General features: G+C 48.6%; 1 protein-coding gene across 1 annotated transcript; it reads right to left on the bottom strand.

The window, feature by feature from the left end:
* Nucleotides 1-248: 248 nt before the first annotated feature.
* TMEM158 (transmembrane protein 158) lies at nt 249-2803 on the bottom strand. Its single transcript, XM_003894557.5, is given in 2 exon segments — nt 249-2740; nt 2743-2803. Coding segments are annotated over 2 exon segments (891 nt in total). The 3' UTR covers nt 249-1910.
* Nucleotides 2804-18501: the final 15698 nt, after the last annotated feature.

Below are 18501 nucleotides of genomic sequence, written 5' to 3'. Positions count from 1 at the left end.
CTTTTCCTGTCATAGAAGAACTCCTGAGTAATCCTTCATAAATTACATACTTGGAAGCATTTCACTACTGAGATTATGCAAATCTAACTGACTAGAAAATTCAGACCTCACAGCTGAGCTTGTCAAGACCTGACTTCCTTTACCCAGTGGGTGACTCCAACTGAACAAGATCAAAGCAAGCTCTGTCCTCACTTTCTGAGACTAACCAGTCCATCAGTGACACACACACACACTTTCAGCCATATTGCTGGGAAAATAAGCATCCCATTTATTTGATATAATAGACATCTCAAGGTAAAAGGAGGCAACCTACATTTGAGGGTTTCATTCCACTAGAACACAGCAGTTCTCAAACTGGAAATGCATCAGAATGCCTTGGAGGGCATGTGAGAACACAGATTGCTAGGCCTTATCCCTATAGAGTTTCCGATTCTATAGGTCCTGGGTGGAGCCCAAGTTTTGTGTCTCCAAGTTCCCAGGTGATGCTGATGTTGTTGGTCCAGGGACCAAGCTTTGAGAACTATAGCTCTAGACCAATCTCAAATATGCTTGCAAAATGAAGACGAGATGAAGCAAGGGAAAGTAGCTTTCAAAGTCTCTTAAAAATGCTTTTAAAATAATTTTTAATATTAAGTCTCTTTAAGGACTTTTTACTTACTCTTCTGAAAACCTGGAAGAATTTGAAACTACTACATAGCAGATACTGTAACATGGAAACCAAAAGTGAAGAAAATCTTGTGATCATTAACTTTATCCCCCAAGAGTTTATCTTTTTGAAAAATCTAAACGCCAAAACAGTATCTCAGGTTTTAAAACCAGCTTTTGGAATGTGCTCATCTGCTAAAGTTCATGCATTTGAAAAGAAATCTACATGCCTTTTAAAGTCAGTCATTTTCTTGAAAGCCATCCAGCTCAGAGGAACTATTGATTTTACCATTTTGATGCTTGCCTGGGTGTTTTGCAGAGCTTGGAACAGTGAGCAAAAAGTTGAATCATATAAAACGGTTTGCCACCGTGACAGGTGGGGGGTGGATGGGAACTGGGGGCCAGTGTGGTGAGATGCAAGACAATCGCCATCAGGGCAAATAATACGGGTTCCATCTATCTCTCACAGACGGGTAAAGGAGACAGAAGTAGTAGCCCTTCTCTAACTTTTCCCAGATTCACTCGCTCAGGTTTTAGGGTAATGTCTTGCAATTCTTGGATTCCCTTTCCCAAATCAAATGAAGAAAAAGCTACATACACATCTCTGGAGGAAAATGTCTGTATTAAAAGCCAAAAAACCACATAAGTACAAGAAGAAACGCCCACCAGGCCACGTCACTGGATAGATCAACTTGGAAAAGGTTCATAAAGTTCATTTTCAGCGGTAACAATATATTGGCGTTAAATCCTTCCCATGCCCTCCCCCCAGTTTTAAATAAATTAAAAAACAACAAATTTCAAATACAACTATGTTCAGATACAAAGAGCTTCTCTTACTACAGCAATAGCAATTTAATGTTTTTGTTTTGTATTTTTTTTTACTAAAACTTTCATTTAAAACAGTTATTAAATATATAAAACAAATACACAGGATTTGGTCATTTTCTGCCATGAATATAGGGCACGTGGGTGCGGGGAGGGAGTTGGGCAGGGGGATGCAATAGAGGGGAAAGGGCCCCATTTCCCTCCTCTCCGTCTTCGGAGCTGCGATCCCACCCTTAGTCCAAGGGCTTAAACATCTGCTTTTCGGAACTGGAAGCGCAGCACAAACCTTGCTTTTCAAAGGCGCTGGGGCCTCTCGGCGGCCCCATCTCGGGAAGAGGAACTAACGATAACTACAGCACGAAGCACACCGGCCGAGTCTCCGGCGGGAAAGGCACCCGCGCGAGCGGACACAGGACGGACACAGGGAGGAGCGGAGCGGGTCACTTGGTGGCCACCCCGGAGGTGACGGCCGCGGCGGCGGCGGCAGCGGCGGCGGCGGCGGCGGCCGCGGTGGTCCCTGCGGGCACTGCGGCGGGGGTGGCGGCGGTGGCGCTGGCGGTGGTCCGACGCTGCTCCATACCGTTGGGCAGGAAGCCGGCGATGATGGGCACCGGCCAGATGAGGGCGGCCACGCTCCACACCACGATGACCAGGGTCATGAAGCAGGCCACCAGCGTGGACTCAATGGGCTTACGGTTCAGCCGCCAGCCCGGCTCGCCCTGCAGCTCCTCCAGGCTGAAGTCTAGGCAGCAGAAATGCAGCGGCTCTCCCTGCAGCCACAGCGGCCCGGGCGGCTCGGCCGCGGGGTAGGCTGGCAGCGCGGTGGGCGCCCCGGCGGTGGTGGCGGCGCTGGGGGCGGCGGCGGGCCGGAGGCGGCCGGGGCGGCGACCGCGCACCCAGCCGCAGCCCACGCAGAGGCGCAGGTCCTGCTGCGCGCCGCCAGCCGCCAGCCCCAGGTGCTCGATGAGCAGCGGCGGCCCGACGCGGTGGAAGGCGGCGGCGAAGAAAGCGCGGCCGTGCGCGTTGGTGGAGAAGAGCAGCAGGTCGCACTGGAAGCCCCGCGGGCGGCCCCAGCGCACTAGCAGCGAGCTCAGCATCTGCCGCTGCACGCTGATGTTGCACGGCGCCGCCGCCGCCGCGTCCTCCGGGCCCGGGCGCTCGGGGGGCCCGGGGGCTGCCGAGGCCAGCAGCCGCGGGGTGATGGGCTCCTCCGCGGAGGACGCGTTGACTGAAGCATTGGGCATCCGAGGGAGGCCAGGCGCGTCCGCAGCCCGCCGCAGACGGGCGGCAACAGGCGAGCAGCGACCAACGGCGCGGCGAGCAGAGACAGCATGGCTCACGGCGAGCTTCGCCTGGAGACCGGCACGCTTGGCTGCTGGCGAGCGGGCGACGGGCCGGCGAGCTCACGGTGGGACCGCGGGAGCCGGCGGCCGGGCGCAGTGCGGGCGCGTCGGGCGCCTGCCAAGCCCGCGGGGGCGGCGCGGAGGCGGTGGCGGCGGCTGGCTTGGCGCGGGGATCCCTCTAGACCCGGTTGCGTCTGGGGTTCCCCGCCGCCCCCGGGTGCCGGGGCCTTTGGACGGCCGGGCTGTTCTGCGGGACCGGGTGCTTGCCCAGAGCAGGATTCCCCGGCTCGGCTCCGCCTCCCGCGCGCCCCGCCCCGCCCCGCCCCGCCCCGCCCTCCGCTGGCCGGGCTCGGGGACTCGGGGGAGGGCGGGGTTCCACGCGCCGGGGCTGCGAGAGGAATCGCCGGGGCGAGGCTGGGTGCGGGGGCGCGGCGAAGAACGGATCGCCCGGGGTGCGTGCGGGCGGGCAGGGAAGCCTGCGGACGCGCCCCGGCGCCCCCGCGCTTCGGGTGAATAGCGTTCTCAGAGGGAGGCTCGAGGGACCGGAGACCATCCTTTTGTCAGGCCTGAGGGGAGCTTGGCTGTCTCGCTTTAGCGCTACCGAACCTCCTTTGTTTTACAGAAGGGGAAACTGAGGTCGAGTTACAGAGGGGAAAGGGCCTAGCTAGGTCAACTCAGGAGCCAGAAACAACTTCGCGCCACTAGCTCTGCCTTTTTACGGGGTCTCTTACCTCAAATCTGTAGTTTGGCTGGTTTTTAATGGCTCCAACACAGCAGACTCACTTGGGATTCTCCTCACAGCAAGCGAGGAAAATTCCGAGAACTCTGTGGAGTTTCAAGTGGAGAGTGACTGGCTGGGGGGAATGTGAGCCTTGAAGCTCTGCCGCCTGGGGGTCCCGACTGGGAGGACACAGGTCCTGACAGGTCGAGTGAGCGCGTGTTCATGAAACAGTTGTAGGTTAGAACCCACGTCAAGGGGCAGTTCATTCCCTTTGGGATATTATACGGGAGGAGGGCTACCAAGAATAACATGTCAAGAGATCAGATTTATCACATTTATATTGAAAAGCACTTTCCTAGTAGTTCGGCCCCTCACACTTGGAAACAAACTTCATCGACCCTTCATCATTCCCATCATTCTTTAGTGGACATTTGTATTGAATTATTGAATTATTACCTAGTTTATTTTAGTCGGAAGCCCTCGTACTCCATGAGTACCAAGTACTCCTAATTCAGAGAGGGGAGGGGTGGAGGGAGCAGAGACAGGCCTTAACAAAACGGCCCTCCCTCTGAACAAGCTAATCCTTCTGAGGGGTCTGCCAAGAATCCAGCTACATTGCTAGGCATCCTGGCTGATTACTTTTCTGGAAGCTTTGTCCATTGTTTTCTAACAATAAGTAAAATGGGGCTGAGAAAGTTGCAAAAACAGCCTCAAAATAAACCTCCCCAACTTATTCCACCTCTTGCCAGCTAAGCAAGCCATTATTCTGACTTGGCCTTGGTTTCCCCATCTGAGTTGGGGAGTGGGTGGTACCTCCTTGCAGGGTTGCTATGATAATACTTCCAACCCAGTGTCTATCTATCCCCAGATGTTCCCACGTGATGGCTGCTGTGATGTAGTTACTATCAGTGCTGCCCAAGCTGGCTGCCTAGAGTGGTCCTTGGTTTCTACAGAAATGGTTAATTTCCCCAAGGGGATGGGACTCCCTTTTCGTTTAAACCTCCATCACTTTTGTGCTTGGAAGTGGTGCTACCGGGGAGAACAATGTGAATTTTCCTGCTTTCAATAAAAATGACTTCTCCTTTCAGCCGTTGCATATCAGGAACAGAAGCTGCTCGGTGATGTGGCAGAACAGTTTTAATCTAAGCCATGTGGCTGGTGAACGCTGAAGAACAGGAGTATCAAGTGATCCTGAGGGCTGAGGGAGGCCTAGTCTTCAAACGGTGCGTTTTGAGCCAGGCTGCTGCCTGTGACTGCAGATGACGTTCTCTGGGGTTTCAGTCAGAGGCAGGGACTTCCTGAGCTTTCCTGAGACACTCCTGGCTTTGTGCAGCAGGGAAGGCAGCAGCAAAGGGAAAAGACAAGATATCTATTTGGGGAGCCAAGCAGTTCCCTGCAAAGTTGCGCCACTGAAGCCCTGCATCCTAGCAACGTGCGTTCTGCCCACTTCTCCAGCAGGTGCCATGCTGAGGACTCCGTCACTTCACCCTCATTCAGAATGTAATTACCCTTCAGAGAGTAACACAGATCCTACTTTCTAGATTGATTTGCTATCTTTTTGGAATTTGAGAACAGAAGATAGCAAGGAAGTTATTTTCTATCTTGTTTACTACTGTTCCCAGCAACAGGAAAAGAACCTAGCTCAGGGTAGAGGCTCAGTAAATACATTTTTGTTTCTTTGTTTGTTTTTTTGAGATGGAGTCTTGCTGTGTCACCCAAGCTGGACTGCAGTGGTGCGATCTCGGCTCACTACAACCTCCACCTCCCGGGATCAAGCCATTGTCCTGCCTCAGCGTCCTAAGTAGCTGGTACTACAAGCATGCGCCACCACGTCTGGCTAATTTTTGTATTTTTAGTAGAGACAGGATTTCATCATGTTGGCCAGGCTGGTCTTGAACTCCTGACTTCAAGTGATCCGCCTGCCTTGGCCTCCCAAAGTGCTGGGATTACAGGTGTGAGCCACCGTGGCCAGCCAATACTTGTTGATTGAACAATTTGCCTACCTCTGAGCAGCTCTGACTAGCTTCCGCTTGTTTAGTACTTTCCACGTGCCAAGTGTTTGACACACACACATCATCTCTAATCTTCACAACACTCCCATGGATGTGATACTTGTCTTACCATGAGAAAACTGAGGCTCAGAGAAGGTAAATCACCTACCTGAGGTCCCACAGCAGTTAGTGGCAAAGCCAGGATATCAGTACAGTCTCACTCATCTGAAAAATTCTTTTTTTTTTTTTTAAAGAACTAGAGGCATCTCATCTCATGGCAGTAGGCATCAAGGTCTGTTCATAAGTTAAACAAGTATGTGGTACCATTCTATTTTATTTTGAGAAAATAAACTTTCAGTTGAGTTCCTTTTTAAAGATGTATTTTTTATAAATATAACCGCCTTATACAAAGGTTGGAAAGCAGGGAGGAAACAATTCTAATCCCAGCTACCTGATGTCTTTACTTTTCTGCCTCTGCATCATTATTCTTTTCTGCATTTTTTCATATTCTCTAAAATGTGCAAATATTACTTCTACAAAAAAAAAAAAGGAGGAAAATTTGAAGTCTCACCACCTGTCTCAACCATGATCTCTTTGTGCTCTTCCCTCCAGCTCAGCAGGGACCTGGAGGGCCGGCCAGGGCAAAGAGTGATCCATGCTTGTGTTGGCTGACTGAGTAAGTCTGCCTACCGGTGAAGAACTCTGCCTGAGCTATTGACTGACACCTGTTCATAAGCTGTGGTTCCGACCACCTCTCTGATCCATCTTCTCCCACTTTCCCTTCTTTTCTTCACCTGCTCTGTTCCAGACATCCTGGCTTCCCTGCTGTTTCATGAACACACCAAGAAAACTCGACTCAAGGCCTTTGCCCGTGCTTTTTCCTCTGCCTGAGACAGTGTTCTTTCTGACATCTGTCTTCCTTGCTTCCTCTCTTCCTGTAGATCTCAGATGTTGGCTCCTCAGAGATGCCTGTTCTGACCAATCTCTGTAAACAATGCCTATTCCCACCATCCCCATCACTCTTTGTTGTTGTTGTTGTTTTGAGACAGAGTCTCACTCTGTCACCCAGGCTGGAGTGCAGTGGCACAATCTCGGCTCACTGCAACCTCCACCTTCTAGGTTCAAGTGATTTTCCTGCCTCAGCCTCCCCAGTAGCTGGGATTACAGGTGCCCACCACCCCACCAGGGTAATTTTTGTAGTTTTAGTAGAGATGGGGTTTCTCCATGTTGGCCAGACTGGTCTCGAACTCCTGACCTCAAGTGATCCACCCGCCTCAGCCTCCCAAAGTGCTGGGATTACAGTGAGCCATCGCACCCGGTCTCCCCATCACTGTCCAGCCTCTTATGCATTGTCCCACTTCTTTCCAGTACTTCTCATCAGCTGACACACTGTGGTGTTTCTTCTTTGTTTAATGTATTTTCCTTTATTTGCATGCCTGCTCTGTCAAAGCAAACCTACCTGTTTTGTTCAATGGCAAACAGTAGGGATTCAATAAATAGCTGAGGAATGAGTGAGTGAATTCAATAGACTGAGTTAACCCAGCAAGACATGAGCAGCATCTTAGGCAGTGGAGATGGACAGAACCATCTAGACAGTCCTTATATCAGGTTTAAGGAAGCGAGGTAGATGAGATCCCTTCCATTTCCCCAAATCCTGTAATATTTATAAAATGAATGGAAGCCTTTGATAAATTTCTGTTTGTCCATAAAACAGGGACAGCACATTTTTCTACATGGACTGTATTATTAGAACACAATAATTGAGGACTTCAAAGAAAATTATTAGGAATGATGCATGGTAATCTCATTCTCTTCATTTCCTGTGTTCCTCCCCAGTATTAACTAATTTTTCCTTATACTGCCTATTGAAGTAATAACTTAAAAAAAAAGGTCTCTCTGAGTTATTTGAATTCCTTTCATCCAATGACCTCAGAGTGCGGCAGGTACAGCAATTCATTAGTTCTCTTTTATCATGTGGGTGGAATTAAGATATTATTACCATATGTTGTAGACTGAGAAATAAGCAAGAATCACAAAAGGATCATAAAAATAGGACAGAAAAAGGAAGCAGCTAGAAGCCAGTGGTTCAGCTATATCAAAGTCATGGGAGGTTGTGGTATTTGTGTTGAGTGTGTGTTTCAGGGAGGACTAGGAAGTGAAGAAAATAGTGCTTTTCATGGCTGTCTCCCTGATACATCCCATTTCTCATATGGGAGGCTCGAGGACTGGTTTGCGGGAGCAGCTGAAGATCTGGGCATCTGCCAGGGCCACTGGAGTGGAAGTCTGGAAGCCTCCAATGTTCAGCTGATAAGACGCTGACAGTCTCTTGCCCTCTGCTTGCATGAAGCATTGTGATCCTCCCCCCACCCCACACGTCTCTATCCAATCTCCAGAGTGTAGACATTTATCCTTCCTGACCACCATGGTCAGAAGGGAGGGTTGACTCTGCAGAATTCTGGCTGCAGTTACAGCCTGCACAATTCATTTGGTAATTAATCATGGGCCGCCTTGGGACAAGCCGACTGTTGCCAGCCTACATTGTTACTTAGACTTAATTCTGTCTGGTACATTAAATGTTTGCGTGTGGATGCCTTGTGTGCATGGTAGGCAGGGGCTGCTGCCTGTATTTCTTTTCTGTAGTCATGCTGTGCATCTGGCAAGATTTCAGCAATGACATTTTGAGGAAGTAAGAAGCTTCTGCTCTTCTGGAGAGATGGAGTGTCTAAAAGAGAACTGGGAGGAAATTGGTGCCCACGTGGTATCTGTGGTGCCCTTCAGGCGAGAGAAATGCCTGCTGAGTGAACACCTCTCCTGGGTTTAGCCTGACATTGGCACCTTTACCAGATGATAGCTGTCCCTTAACTGGCAGTTACTTGTGCCAGGTGCTATGCTAAGAGCTTGAAATACATCCTTACCACTGTTCCATGAGGAAGAGATTACTATGCCATTTTACAGATGAAGTAAACTGAGGCTCAGAAGGATAAAGTGACTTTTACAGTCATACAACAGTGGAACCTAGATTCAAGCCTTGTCTGACAACCTTGTTTTTCATTGCAGCCCTGCTGAATGGCCTCCATCATCACTAACAACCCTGCGAGTTGGAGGTTATCTTCCCATTTTACTGACGAGAAAACAGGTGCAGAAAGGCTGGGCCTTGGACAAGGGCCAACTCATCAGCTCTTCACCCTTCCAGGAATATACTCTGCATTCAGTCTCAATTCATAAATTCTGCCAATATTGAAATACTTAAGGGTGTTTTCCCAGTCTGATCCATCCTTACTTATGAAGCTCTGGCTTGTGGTTTTCCTGTTAACAAGTGTGTCTCCTCCACTGGTGTCTCCTCTACTGCTCAGCATGGCACCTGGTTCAGAGTAGGTGCTCAGTTAGTGCTGGTTGGGAACCTGGGATTCAGCTTGACAGACACCCAGCCTGTAGCTCCCAACTTACTTAGGAGCCTTCATGTATGACATTGATGGATTTTTAAATAAATTACTTGGAGAGATATGGAAGAGAGAGGGGAAAAAGACCAGGGAAGCTGACTAACATACACAGATAGGGACAGAAAAGTGGTTTCTGTGAAATTACTGCTGTGAAACACTTATTTCTGGGGTTAATATCCATCAGATGAACCTAACAGAATCTATTCCTTGAAAAAAAATGTTTTGCAATATGGTAATATGCATTTCTATAAATTTGTGTGCTACCTGAAGTAATTTTTCTGGGAGAGACAGCCTTTAAAGTAAGTGATATTTTGTGGTTTTTGTCTCCACCTTATAACAAATTAAGATGACATTTAGCATTTATAATTGTAAATTCTGAGGATTTCAATGTTGCAAACCTGAGAGACAAAGCTGGGTCATCAAAGTCAAGGCAACTGAATGTTCCCCACCAGCCACTAACAAGTGTCATAAAAATTTACTTCATGCTGCTTCAAAACAGCACTAACATTCCCTTCAAATGAAATAATTGGCATTCCATTTACAAAGATGTAGAAGAGATAGGAAGCAAAAGCCCATTTTGAGAGAGTCAGGAACATTGGAACACATTTACCATGGCCTTTCACGCCTTCTAACCGCAGTCCTTCTTGCTGGATCTATGGGCTCCTACATGCTTGTGGGACAGCTGCAGTTTGCTTGGATGTGCTCATTCAGGCACGTGTTCTGCCTGGCAGTCTCTTCACATTGAGACTGCCTCTTGGTCGGTCTGTTCTCTCTTTTTCTACTAAAGTCCTGAGATTTGGGGATTTGAGAGAGTTGTAACTATGACCATGGCCTTGGGAGCCTAGCAAACCTGGCTTGGATACACCACTTTGTCTTGCTGTGTCTCAGTTTTCATGTCTATGAAGTGGGCTGAATAGCTGCTCTATTGTGAGGGTTAAATGAGTTTATTGTTATAAAACAACCAGTTCAGTGCCTGCACAGGGTAAGTATTCAGTGAGTATGGCTAGCTAGCACTTTTAGTTCCAGAAAGTACTGTTTTTTGGAACAGTACTTTCACTGGCATGTGGCTTCTTCTCTGTCCTTACCCTACTGTGGAAACTGGTATATTTCCACCTGCAGGGATTCATCACTGTATGTGGAAAATAGGGAGGGCAAGCTCCTGGCTTAAAAGAAGCTAAATTTCTATCTACATGGGGCCATCCTTGGCAATCAAGCAAATCCAGTGGCCATGACAGTTAGAAAAGATCCTAGAGGCTACCTAATCCAAACTCCTCATTTTATACATGTGGAAACCAAGGCACAGAGAGGGGTCCTGGCCGTGCCAAAGATCACAATCTGGTTGGTAACAAAACCTGGGCTAGAAGCCAAGCCCCTTGGCCAACTGAGCATCAGGCACAGCGCCTCTCTAAGTACAGTCCTTTGCAGTGCTTTCATAGCTGCACTTTAAAAATGAGGTCCAGTTGCAAAGTGAGAGCAATGAGCCTTTCTAATTTACTTAGGAAAGAAGAGGAAAATGATGGGCTTTATAATTGCCGGAATCACACTTCTAACTAGATTTACAGGGTGGAGGATTGATTGCATGCACCAAGAGGGCTGGTGTATTCAGCAAGCTTCCGTTCTGATGCAATTAAGGCTTGCTCCTTCCAGCTCTGCTGAGGACCTGGGTGAGACTCCAGGAGACTCAGGTGTGAGATGGAAGCCCAGGCTGCACCGGCCCTGGCCTTAAGTTTGAATAAATCCATGGAAATAGGCAAAAATTTGGAGCCCATGTTCTGAGTGGGGCTGTTGGGTGATCACTAGGCTGAGCAGAGGAGACTCTAACTGGAAGAGCATTCCAGCTACAGACTCCAGAAGATTCTGGGTAATTTGTAGGTGGAGCCTTCTTGACCTTCTCTAACTAGGCCCTGGACCAGTGAGAACCAGGTCTGGAAGGATACCAGGTTGTCCTGGGGTTTCAATCATCTATGAACTGTATGGTCTTGGGCATAATACTTACCACTCTGAGCCTTAGTTTTCTCAACTGTAAAATGAGAATAATAACGGAGCACCTGCTTCATAGGTTGTAGTGAGGACTAAAAGAACTAACATTTTAAAAGTACTTGGGACTGTACCTGACATGTAGTAAGTGTTCAAAAACTATTAAATAAATGAGTAAATAAAGACATTAACTATGTGCCTGGAGACTGTGGAAACTTTAAGCTGACGACTTTGCCTCTGGCCACGTGGACTTAGACCCTGCCACTTGCTCATACTCCCCCTCTGGTGGGATTGAACCTGTCTCCACACCACATCCTGGTTGGGGAGGGTGGGGCTGATGTCTCTTTCTCTCTTCCTTCTGCCTGTTCCTGCCATCACTTGGATCCAATCCTGGGTCATGCTTCCTGGTACCTGGGCTGCTGAGCAGACTCCTGCAGTCCTTCACACAGTAGCAGAATCCCCATGGGACTGCCTGCTTGAAGCTGTATGCCATGGTCACTCAGGGCTTCCTGTGCCCTTTCCCTGCTGCCCAGGTGGCACTCGAGGGCAGCCTCCATTTGACTGTATCTGAGTTTGTTCTGCCCTCTGGACTTTGGAGATGTGTGCCATGAGCTTCTCCAGAAGAATCCAGTGCTGCCCTGCAGCTGGGCCTGTGGTCCTGGCCTGCTATACCCACCTCACCCGGCATGGCTCACGCCTTTTGGCTGGCTGCTGACCAAGATATGGAGTGTGCAGGAGAGAGGAATCAGACCTCTTCTGTAACCAAACTCCTGTGGAAATCTAGACCAATGACGCCTAGAGATCTGAGCTGCCCACTTGTCACTCACTTGTGAGTGGCAGTATGGCAAGAAAACACATTATTTACTCTTCTATAGGCAAACTAAAGAGGCTCACAGTGTCCCACAATCCACCAAAGGCCCAGTCATCTCGCTGCCCACCAAAACCCATATCCTCAGTGACCTCTGTCCCAAGAAGGGGCATCTCCCAGGGAGGACCCATAAGGGTTCTGAACTACGCCCCCGTGGCCTAAACTTTTCTTAAATCTTGTCTATTTTAGTTCCTTGCTCATTGATAATCTGCTGTCTTGTTTTAAGCTCCAAAATGGCAAATCACTTTTATTTTGTAGCCTAACTTGGATTGTCTAGAAGTGGTTGTTGGAGTGCTAGGTTAAGAAGGACCCCGAGAAATTGAAACACTGCACTGTTAGTGGGAATGTAAAATGGTGCAGCTGCACAGTAAGGAAGTTTCTCAAAAAATGAAAAATGGAATTAACATATGATCTAGCAATCTCACTCCTGGATATACATCCAAAGAATTGAAATCAGGAATTTAAAGAGATAGCTGCACTCTCATGTTCATTGCAGCATTATTCACGATAGCCAAGAGGTGGAAGCAACCAAAGTGTTCCAAAGACAGATGAATGGACAAAGCAAATGTGGTATGTGCATACAATGAAATATTATACAGCCTTAAAAAAGAAGAAAATCTTACTATTTGCAACAACACAGGTGTGGAGATGGGGGCATGCTTGACTTCCAGATGTTGGGGGTGCCCAGCACAGCTGACCTGGGTTGACCCCATCTGGCTATGTGGTACATCGGAAAACAGGAGTGCTGGGAGAAAAGAATCAATGGCTCTCGCTCAGGCCACTCTACGGATGGCAGACCAGACCATTTAAAATGGCTGTGGATCGTGAAGGGAGGGACTGAATTGGGAGTGGACTGGGAACAGTATTGCAGTCTGTGCACAGGAGTGTGGCACCAGCTGTGGGACTTGCCATTGCCTGCTACATTATTAGTGGGAATTTGGGGGTCATTTCTGCAGTTTCCCCAGATTCTATAGTCAGACTGGTCCCAGGACATCAGAGAGGTCTCATCTGCCAACAGGAGCTCTTGGTGGTCATGCCAGCCTTGGGCAGGGCCCCCTCTCTGGTCAGATGGGGCTGCCCTTGTGACTTGAGAGGCAGACCCAGGCTCAGGGTTTTTTCCCTTTTTTCTTTGCTGTGACCCCCTTCCCCAGTACCTTGGGATTCTCTTGGCTGACAACTACCTGAGCACTTCACACCTCATTGAAAAGTCACCACAATAATTACCAGATCATTAACAGGGGATTTGAAAAGACACTTCAAAGCATCTCTCCCAGAATTGCTGAGACAGGTGTAAGAGTCTATTCAGGCAAAGAGTAACCAGTTTAAAGTGATGTTGGGGATTCAAAGAGTAGGTGTTAATTAAGCTGGGCTGAGCCTCAGCGGGATAGGTAACCTTCTAATCCGAGCATTGTAACAACCCATGCAATGGTGAGGAGGTCTGACAGTTTTAGATGAAACACAAAATGTACGGACTTTATTGCTCCTCTCACACTTTAATGAGGAATTTGACCGCAATTCTAGGTCTTCAAATGCCTAGTACTTGTTTTGGCAAGAATAAACATAAACAAATCATTCTGCACCACAGGCTTCATAATTAATTTTACTAATTAAGGTTAATGAGGTGATATAACTGCAAATCATATGCCTGAATGGCTGGGGTTGGGTGGGCAGATAAACTTTCCTTCTACCAAAAATTCTACACGAAGGAAGATAACAAATGGTTGTTTCCAATAGGCAGACTGTTTAATTGAAACCCGTAGAAGAAACCACTTTAGTGAAACTTTAACATTAGTGGCTGCATGATGACAAACCTGAGTGTTGTTTGAATGGATACACAAGCCTTCCCTACCTGGAAACCTTGTTTTCAGAGATCCTTGTCCACTTGCAAGTGATCTCTGGGTAGCAGCAGACTCAAGTGCAGATCTTTATTTTTCTGCCAGTGGCTAAGTCAGTGGGTTTCATTTGTAGCTGCATGTCAGAACCACCTGGGAAGCTTCTTAGTAACACAGATGTCAGGACTCAGCCAAGACATATGGAATCAGAATCTCTGGGGACGGAGACCTGGCATCCACATTGAAAAATAACTAGGAGACCAGGTGCGGTGGCTCATGCCTGTCATTCCAGCACTTTGGGAGGCTGAGGCGGGCGGATCATCTGAGGTCAGGAGTTCGAGACCAGCCTGACTAACATGGTGAAACTCTGTTTCTACTAAAAATACAAAAAATTATCTGGGTGTGGTGGCATGCACCTGGAATCCCACCTACTCGGGAGGCTGAGGCAGGAGAATCGCTTGAACCCGGGAGGTGGAGGTTGCCGTGAGCTGAGATCACACCATTGCACTCTAGCTTGGGCAACAAAAGCAAAACTCCGTCTAAAAAAAAAAAAAAGAAATTGCAGGGCGATTTTTGTGCCATTTTAGAACGAGGGTGTCTGGGAACTATAGGAAGGTGAAAATACTTTTTGTGACGGTTTTTTTTGTTTTTGTTTTTTTTTTCATATTCAAAGCTATTTCAGAGCACAACTGCTTTAAAATGTCACTTCTGGGCCTTCAGCTATGTTACCTCCAGGAGGGCTAACTTGCAAGGTGCCTTTCCTAGATGCCAGACAGAAAATGTAAGCCAAATACAGGAGTGTTTGGGCTCGTGGTGAACGTTTTTCGTGTCGTGCGATCATCTGTCTGGCACTGTGCAGGCTGGAAACAAGGTGTGAAGCAGCCAGCAGTTAGTGGTGCTTCGTATTTGGAAGTAGCAAACTCCACCCAGGATGTCATGCTATCTGGGTATGACTTGCTAAAATGTCACTGTGTCCATTTGTGCATGAGACCAAGCATGCTGTGTGGGCCCAAGTGGGCTGGTCCAAACTGCACACCCCACCCTAGATTGTCTGCCTGACCCCTGGAGGGTGGGCCATGCAGCCTGAGGCTGCCTTTCACGACATCCATGGTGGGAAAGGTAGGTGCTGGGCGGGCCTAGGGAGGACAAGGGTAATGAGCAGGAGGCAGTGCTAGGTAGGAAGGTGTCACCAGCTAGATGGGAATCTATTCTTGGGACTCTCCCATGGATCGACCTAGGGGCAAAGTCTTTCAATTTACTGGTCTCAACTTGTCCTTTTAGATTTTATTAAAATCACCTCAAAAATCTGTCCCTTGGCTGATAGGCACACAAATATCTCTCATGTATCTCTGGGTATTCTGGGCACTCACATCTCTCCTGACTGCCTCTAGCCATGGCTCCTGCTGCTGCTGGTCCCCAGTCTCCGCTGTGTGCTGCCGTATTTTCCCACAGACGAGCCTGCCAACCAACTCAGCCCCAGTCTTTTCTTACCCCTAAAGTTCCACCAGCCCAAGGCTTTGGGTGGAGCAAACTTCCAGGCCCAAACTCCAGAGCCTGGAGACTTCACAAGAACATCTTTGGCCTCACCCTGGGCCGAATCCTTTACACACTCATGCTACTCCTCATGCTTTAAAAGTGAAGCATGGCTGGGCACAGTGAATCACACCTGTAATCCCAGCACTTTGGGAGACTGAGGCGGGCAAATCACGAGGTCAGGAGATTGAGACCATCCTGGCCAACATGGTGAAACCCTGTCTCTACTAAAACAAACAAACAAAAAAAATCAGCTAGGCGTGGTGGTGCCCACTGTAGTCCCAGCTACTCAGGGGCTGAGGCAAGGGAATCGCTTGAACCTGGGAGTCAGAGGTTGCAGTGAGCCGAGATCACATCACTGCACTCCAGCGTGGTGACAGAGTGAGACTCCATAAAAAAAAAAAAAAAAAAGGCACCATACATCCTGCTCCTGGCCCAATTCCCTGCCTCATCTAGCATCTCCTCACCCCTCAGAGACCTCTGAGACCCCACCCGCCAGGGCAACACTGCCAGTGCCAAGACCTCCAGGTTGAAAGAGAGAGCGGGGAAATCAATTGGCGGGGGCGATATTTCACCCCCCTGTGTGTCTCAATGATATAGCTTCAGCATTAAAATCAAATAGCCAGAGATAGGATTCTGTAGGCATAGGCCAATTATATGCATATTTCAGGCAAATCATATGCAAATAACAGATGTGACTCTGACCTGGATTGCATCTGCTCCTAAGATGTGTCTCTTAGGAGCAGGCTAATAGAGATCATTGGTAAAGTGCATTTAAGGTGTGGGGGCCACTGGGGCAAGAGAGGAGAATGGTGGATTCTTAAACCCCAACTGCAGGCCAGGAAGTTTTACATATGTCCTGTGTTCAATTAGCACTTACTCAGTGGCTGCTGTGTGTCCAGAATGGTAATGGGGATAGTGAGATAAATGAAAAGCCGTGACATGTACAGGCTGCTGTGAGGCACGCACAGACCACCTGCCTAAATCACACTGGGGCATCCAGAAAGCTTCCTGGAGGTAGTGATGCCTGAGCTGTGTTTTGAAGGATAAATAGGAGACATTAAATTAAATAAGGGGAAAGGAAAAAATAAAAAACAAAAATAAATTTAAAAAATAAATAAGCGGAAAGGTGTTCTAGGTTGCCTGGCATATTAAGTGGGTCAGCATGGTGCCGGGAGGGGTGCATGCACCAGGTAGGGGGAATGAGGGGAGGGGGGTTGGTGAGATACAGGGACTGGATCATCAGGGGATCAGCATGGAGCTGGGAAGGTGGAGCTTCATCCTGAAAAGTGAGCATTTAAGCAGGAGAATAATGAGATAAGGAGATATTTCTGGAAGCTCTCAGACTGCAACATGGTGCATGGGCTGGAGCAGGTCCAGATGGGGCAAAGAAGCCAGGCAGGAGGGCTTAGACCAAGCAATGGTGGGAGAGACAAGGAAGTGGAAATCATCGGGAAGTTATTTAGGGTTTCAGAGTAGCAGGACTCTGTGATCAAGTCAGTTGTGGAGGGTGATGGTGAAGAAGAATCCTGTATGATGAGCAGGTCTGGGACTTGGGAGGTGGACATGGGACCATGGGAAGAAGGCAAGTGAGAGAGCAATTTTGTTTTGGACACATCTGGTGTGAGGAGCTGGAGGGTATCCAAGAAGCCATATCCAAGATATATGATGCTTCGCACTGCCTTGGGTCAGGTTCTCCAAAAGCAAGTATTTTATTTGAATATAAGTATTTTATGATGGAAGTGCTCCCAGGAGAAACCTAGAAGGGAGTGGGGAAAGCAGGACCAGGACGGGGAGGAAGCCAAGCAGAGTGAGGCCTCGGCAGCCCTGTGGAGGGTGCTTCATCCTGATTCCACAGGGAGCACTGGATGGAAGTTACACCTCGGAATTTGTCCCCACTCTAGGCCAGGGGACTGGGCTCTTCTACTCCCACTCCTGTCTGTCATGAGCCTGGGGCTGCCCTGGGTGAGGATGGGGAGGAAATTAGCAGGCACTTTAAGGTCTCAGAGTATGTGGCTTGAGAGTGGTCCTCCCATGTCCATCTCCCAAAAAGACTGCCAAGTGTGGCTATTGGAAGCAAAAGCCCACTAAAGGTGGGGAGGGGTATGCAGAAAGAGCAAAAGCCATCTGAGGGCATCTGGGCAGGGCACCAGAGTGTCTGCTGACCACATGGAATCCCAGACCCTCAACACTGATCTGCAAAGTAGGTGCATCTGTGCTTTGCAGACAAGGGCATCAAGTTCAGAGAGGTTAAGTAACTTGCCCCCAGTCACACAGATAGAAAGAGGTGGTGAGCCTTGGAACCCAGGGCCTTTAGATTTCCCATGCTGCCTATGCATCTCACAGCTGCTAGTTAATAAAAAGAGCATCACCGTCAAGGGCTAACACCACACCAGCCTCTCCATGTGGTAATTGCTTTGTTCCAAGCAACCCAGGAGCCATTTTCCTTCTTAGGTTGCAGGTGAGGAAGCAGAGGTACAGAGTCACCCAGCCAGGGCCAAGAAACTGGGGTTTGAATCCGGGTCCATCTGACTCCCAGTCCCATCCCTAGATTGAAATTCACTGCCCTGGGCCTTCTGTCTGCAGGCACCATTCCAGCAATTGCCCAAACTGTCTTGGAAAATGTGTGGGGCAAGGTCAGGTACAATTTCTAGGTTTGCTGGGGGTCACTTAATGTCCTTTGGCAAGAAGGTGGAAAAATCCAGACCCGGATCCAGGCCTCTGCGTTGTGCAGATTGCCCTGGCCTCCCTCCTCCCTGGCCCAGCTCCATAGAGAGAGGGCTGGGTTCTGCCAGTTCTGTTGCTAGTGGTTTCTGAAAGGATAATTTGGCAAACAATGCTGAGAAGCTGGTTGTGGCAATAAATTACCATGTTAAAAGAAATTATTTTTATCACTTTCTGTATTCTGAGGCTCTGAAGAATGCAGCAAGCAAAGACAGGATGCGTAGACGTTCTCTTTGTGTGGGCCAAGGGTGAAGGCACAGATGAAGGAGTGTGTGTGTGTGTTCGTGTTCAAATTTCTGCCTGCTTCTCTGCTGGATAAAATGTATTATGTGGGCACTAGATCTTTCCACCCTAGGAAGTGTTCACAGGAGTTTGAGATGCTACATCTTCCCTGGAGAAATCCCTGTCCAGGATGTTGCAGGGGGAACTGACATCAGGGAAAAGATGGGCGCATCAAAAGACATTTCAGAGCCCATGGTTGGCCTGGACCTAAGGGAGACTTGACAAGAAGTCTGAAGCCTTCCCCAGATATCCTCCCATGGCTGGCAGGGAAAGGCCTTATCATATGTCCAGCTGAGGGAGAGATGGAAGCATCCCCCATG

The sequence above is a fragment of the Papio anubis genome, chromosome 2, assembly GCF_008728515.1.
Source record: "Papio anubis isolate 15944 chromosome 2, Panubis1.0, whole genome shotgun sequence".
Taxonomy (NCBI): Eukaryota; Metazoa; Chordata; class Mammalia; order Primates; family Cercopithecidae; genus Papio; species Papio anubis.
The sequence above is the reverse complement of the archived record's forward strand: the minus strand, read 5'-3'. Positions and strand labels throughout refer to the sequence as shown.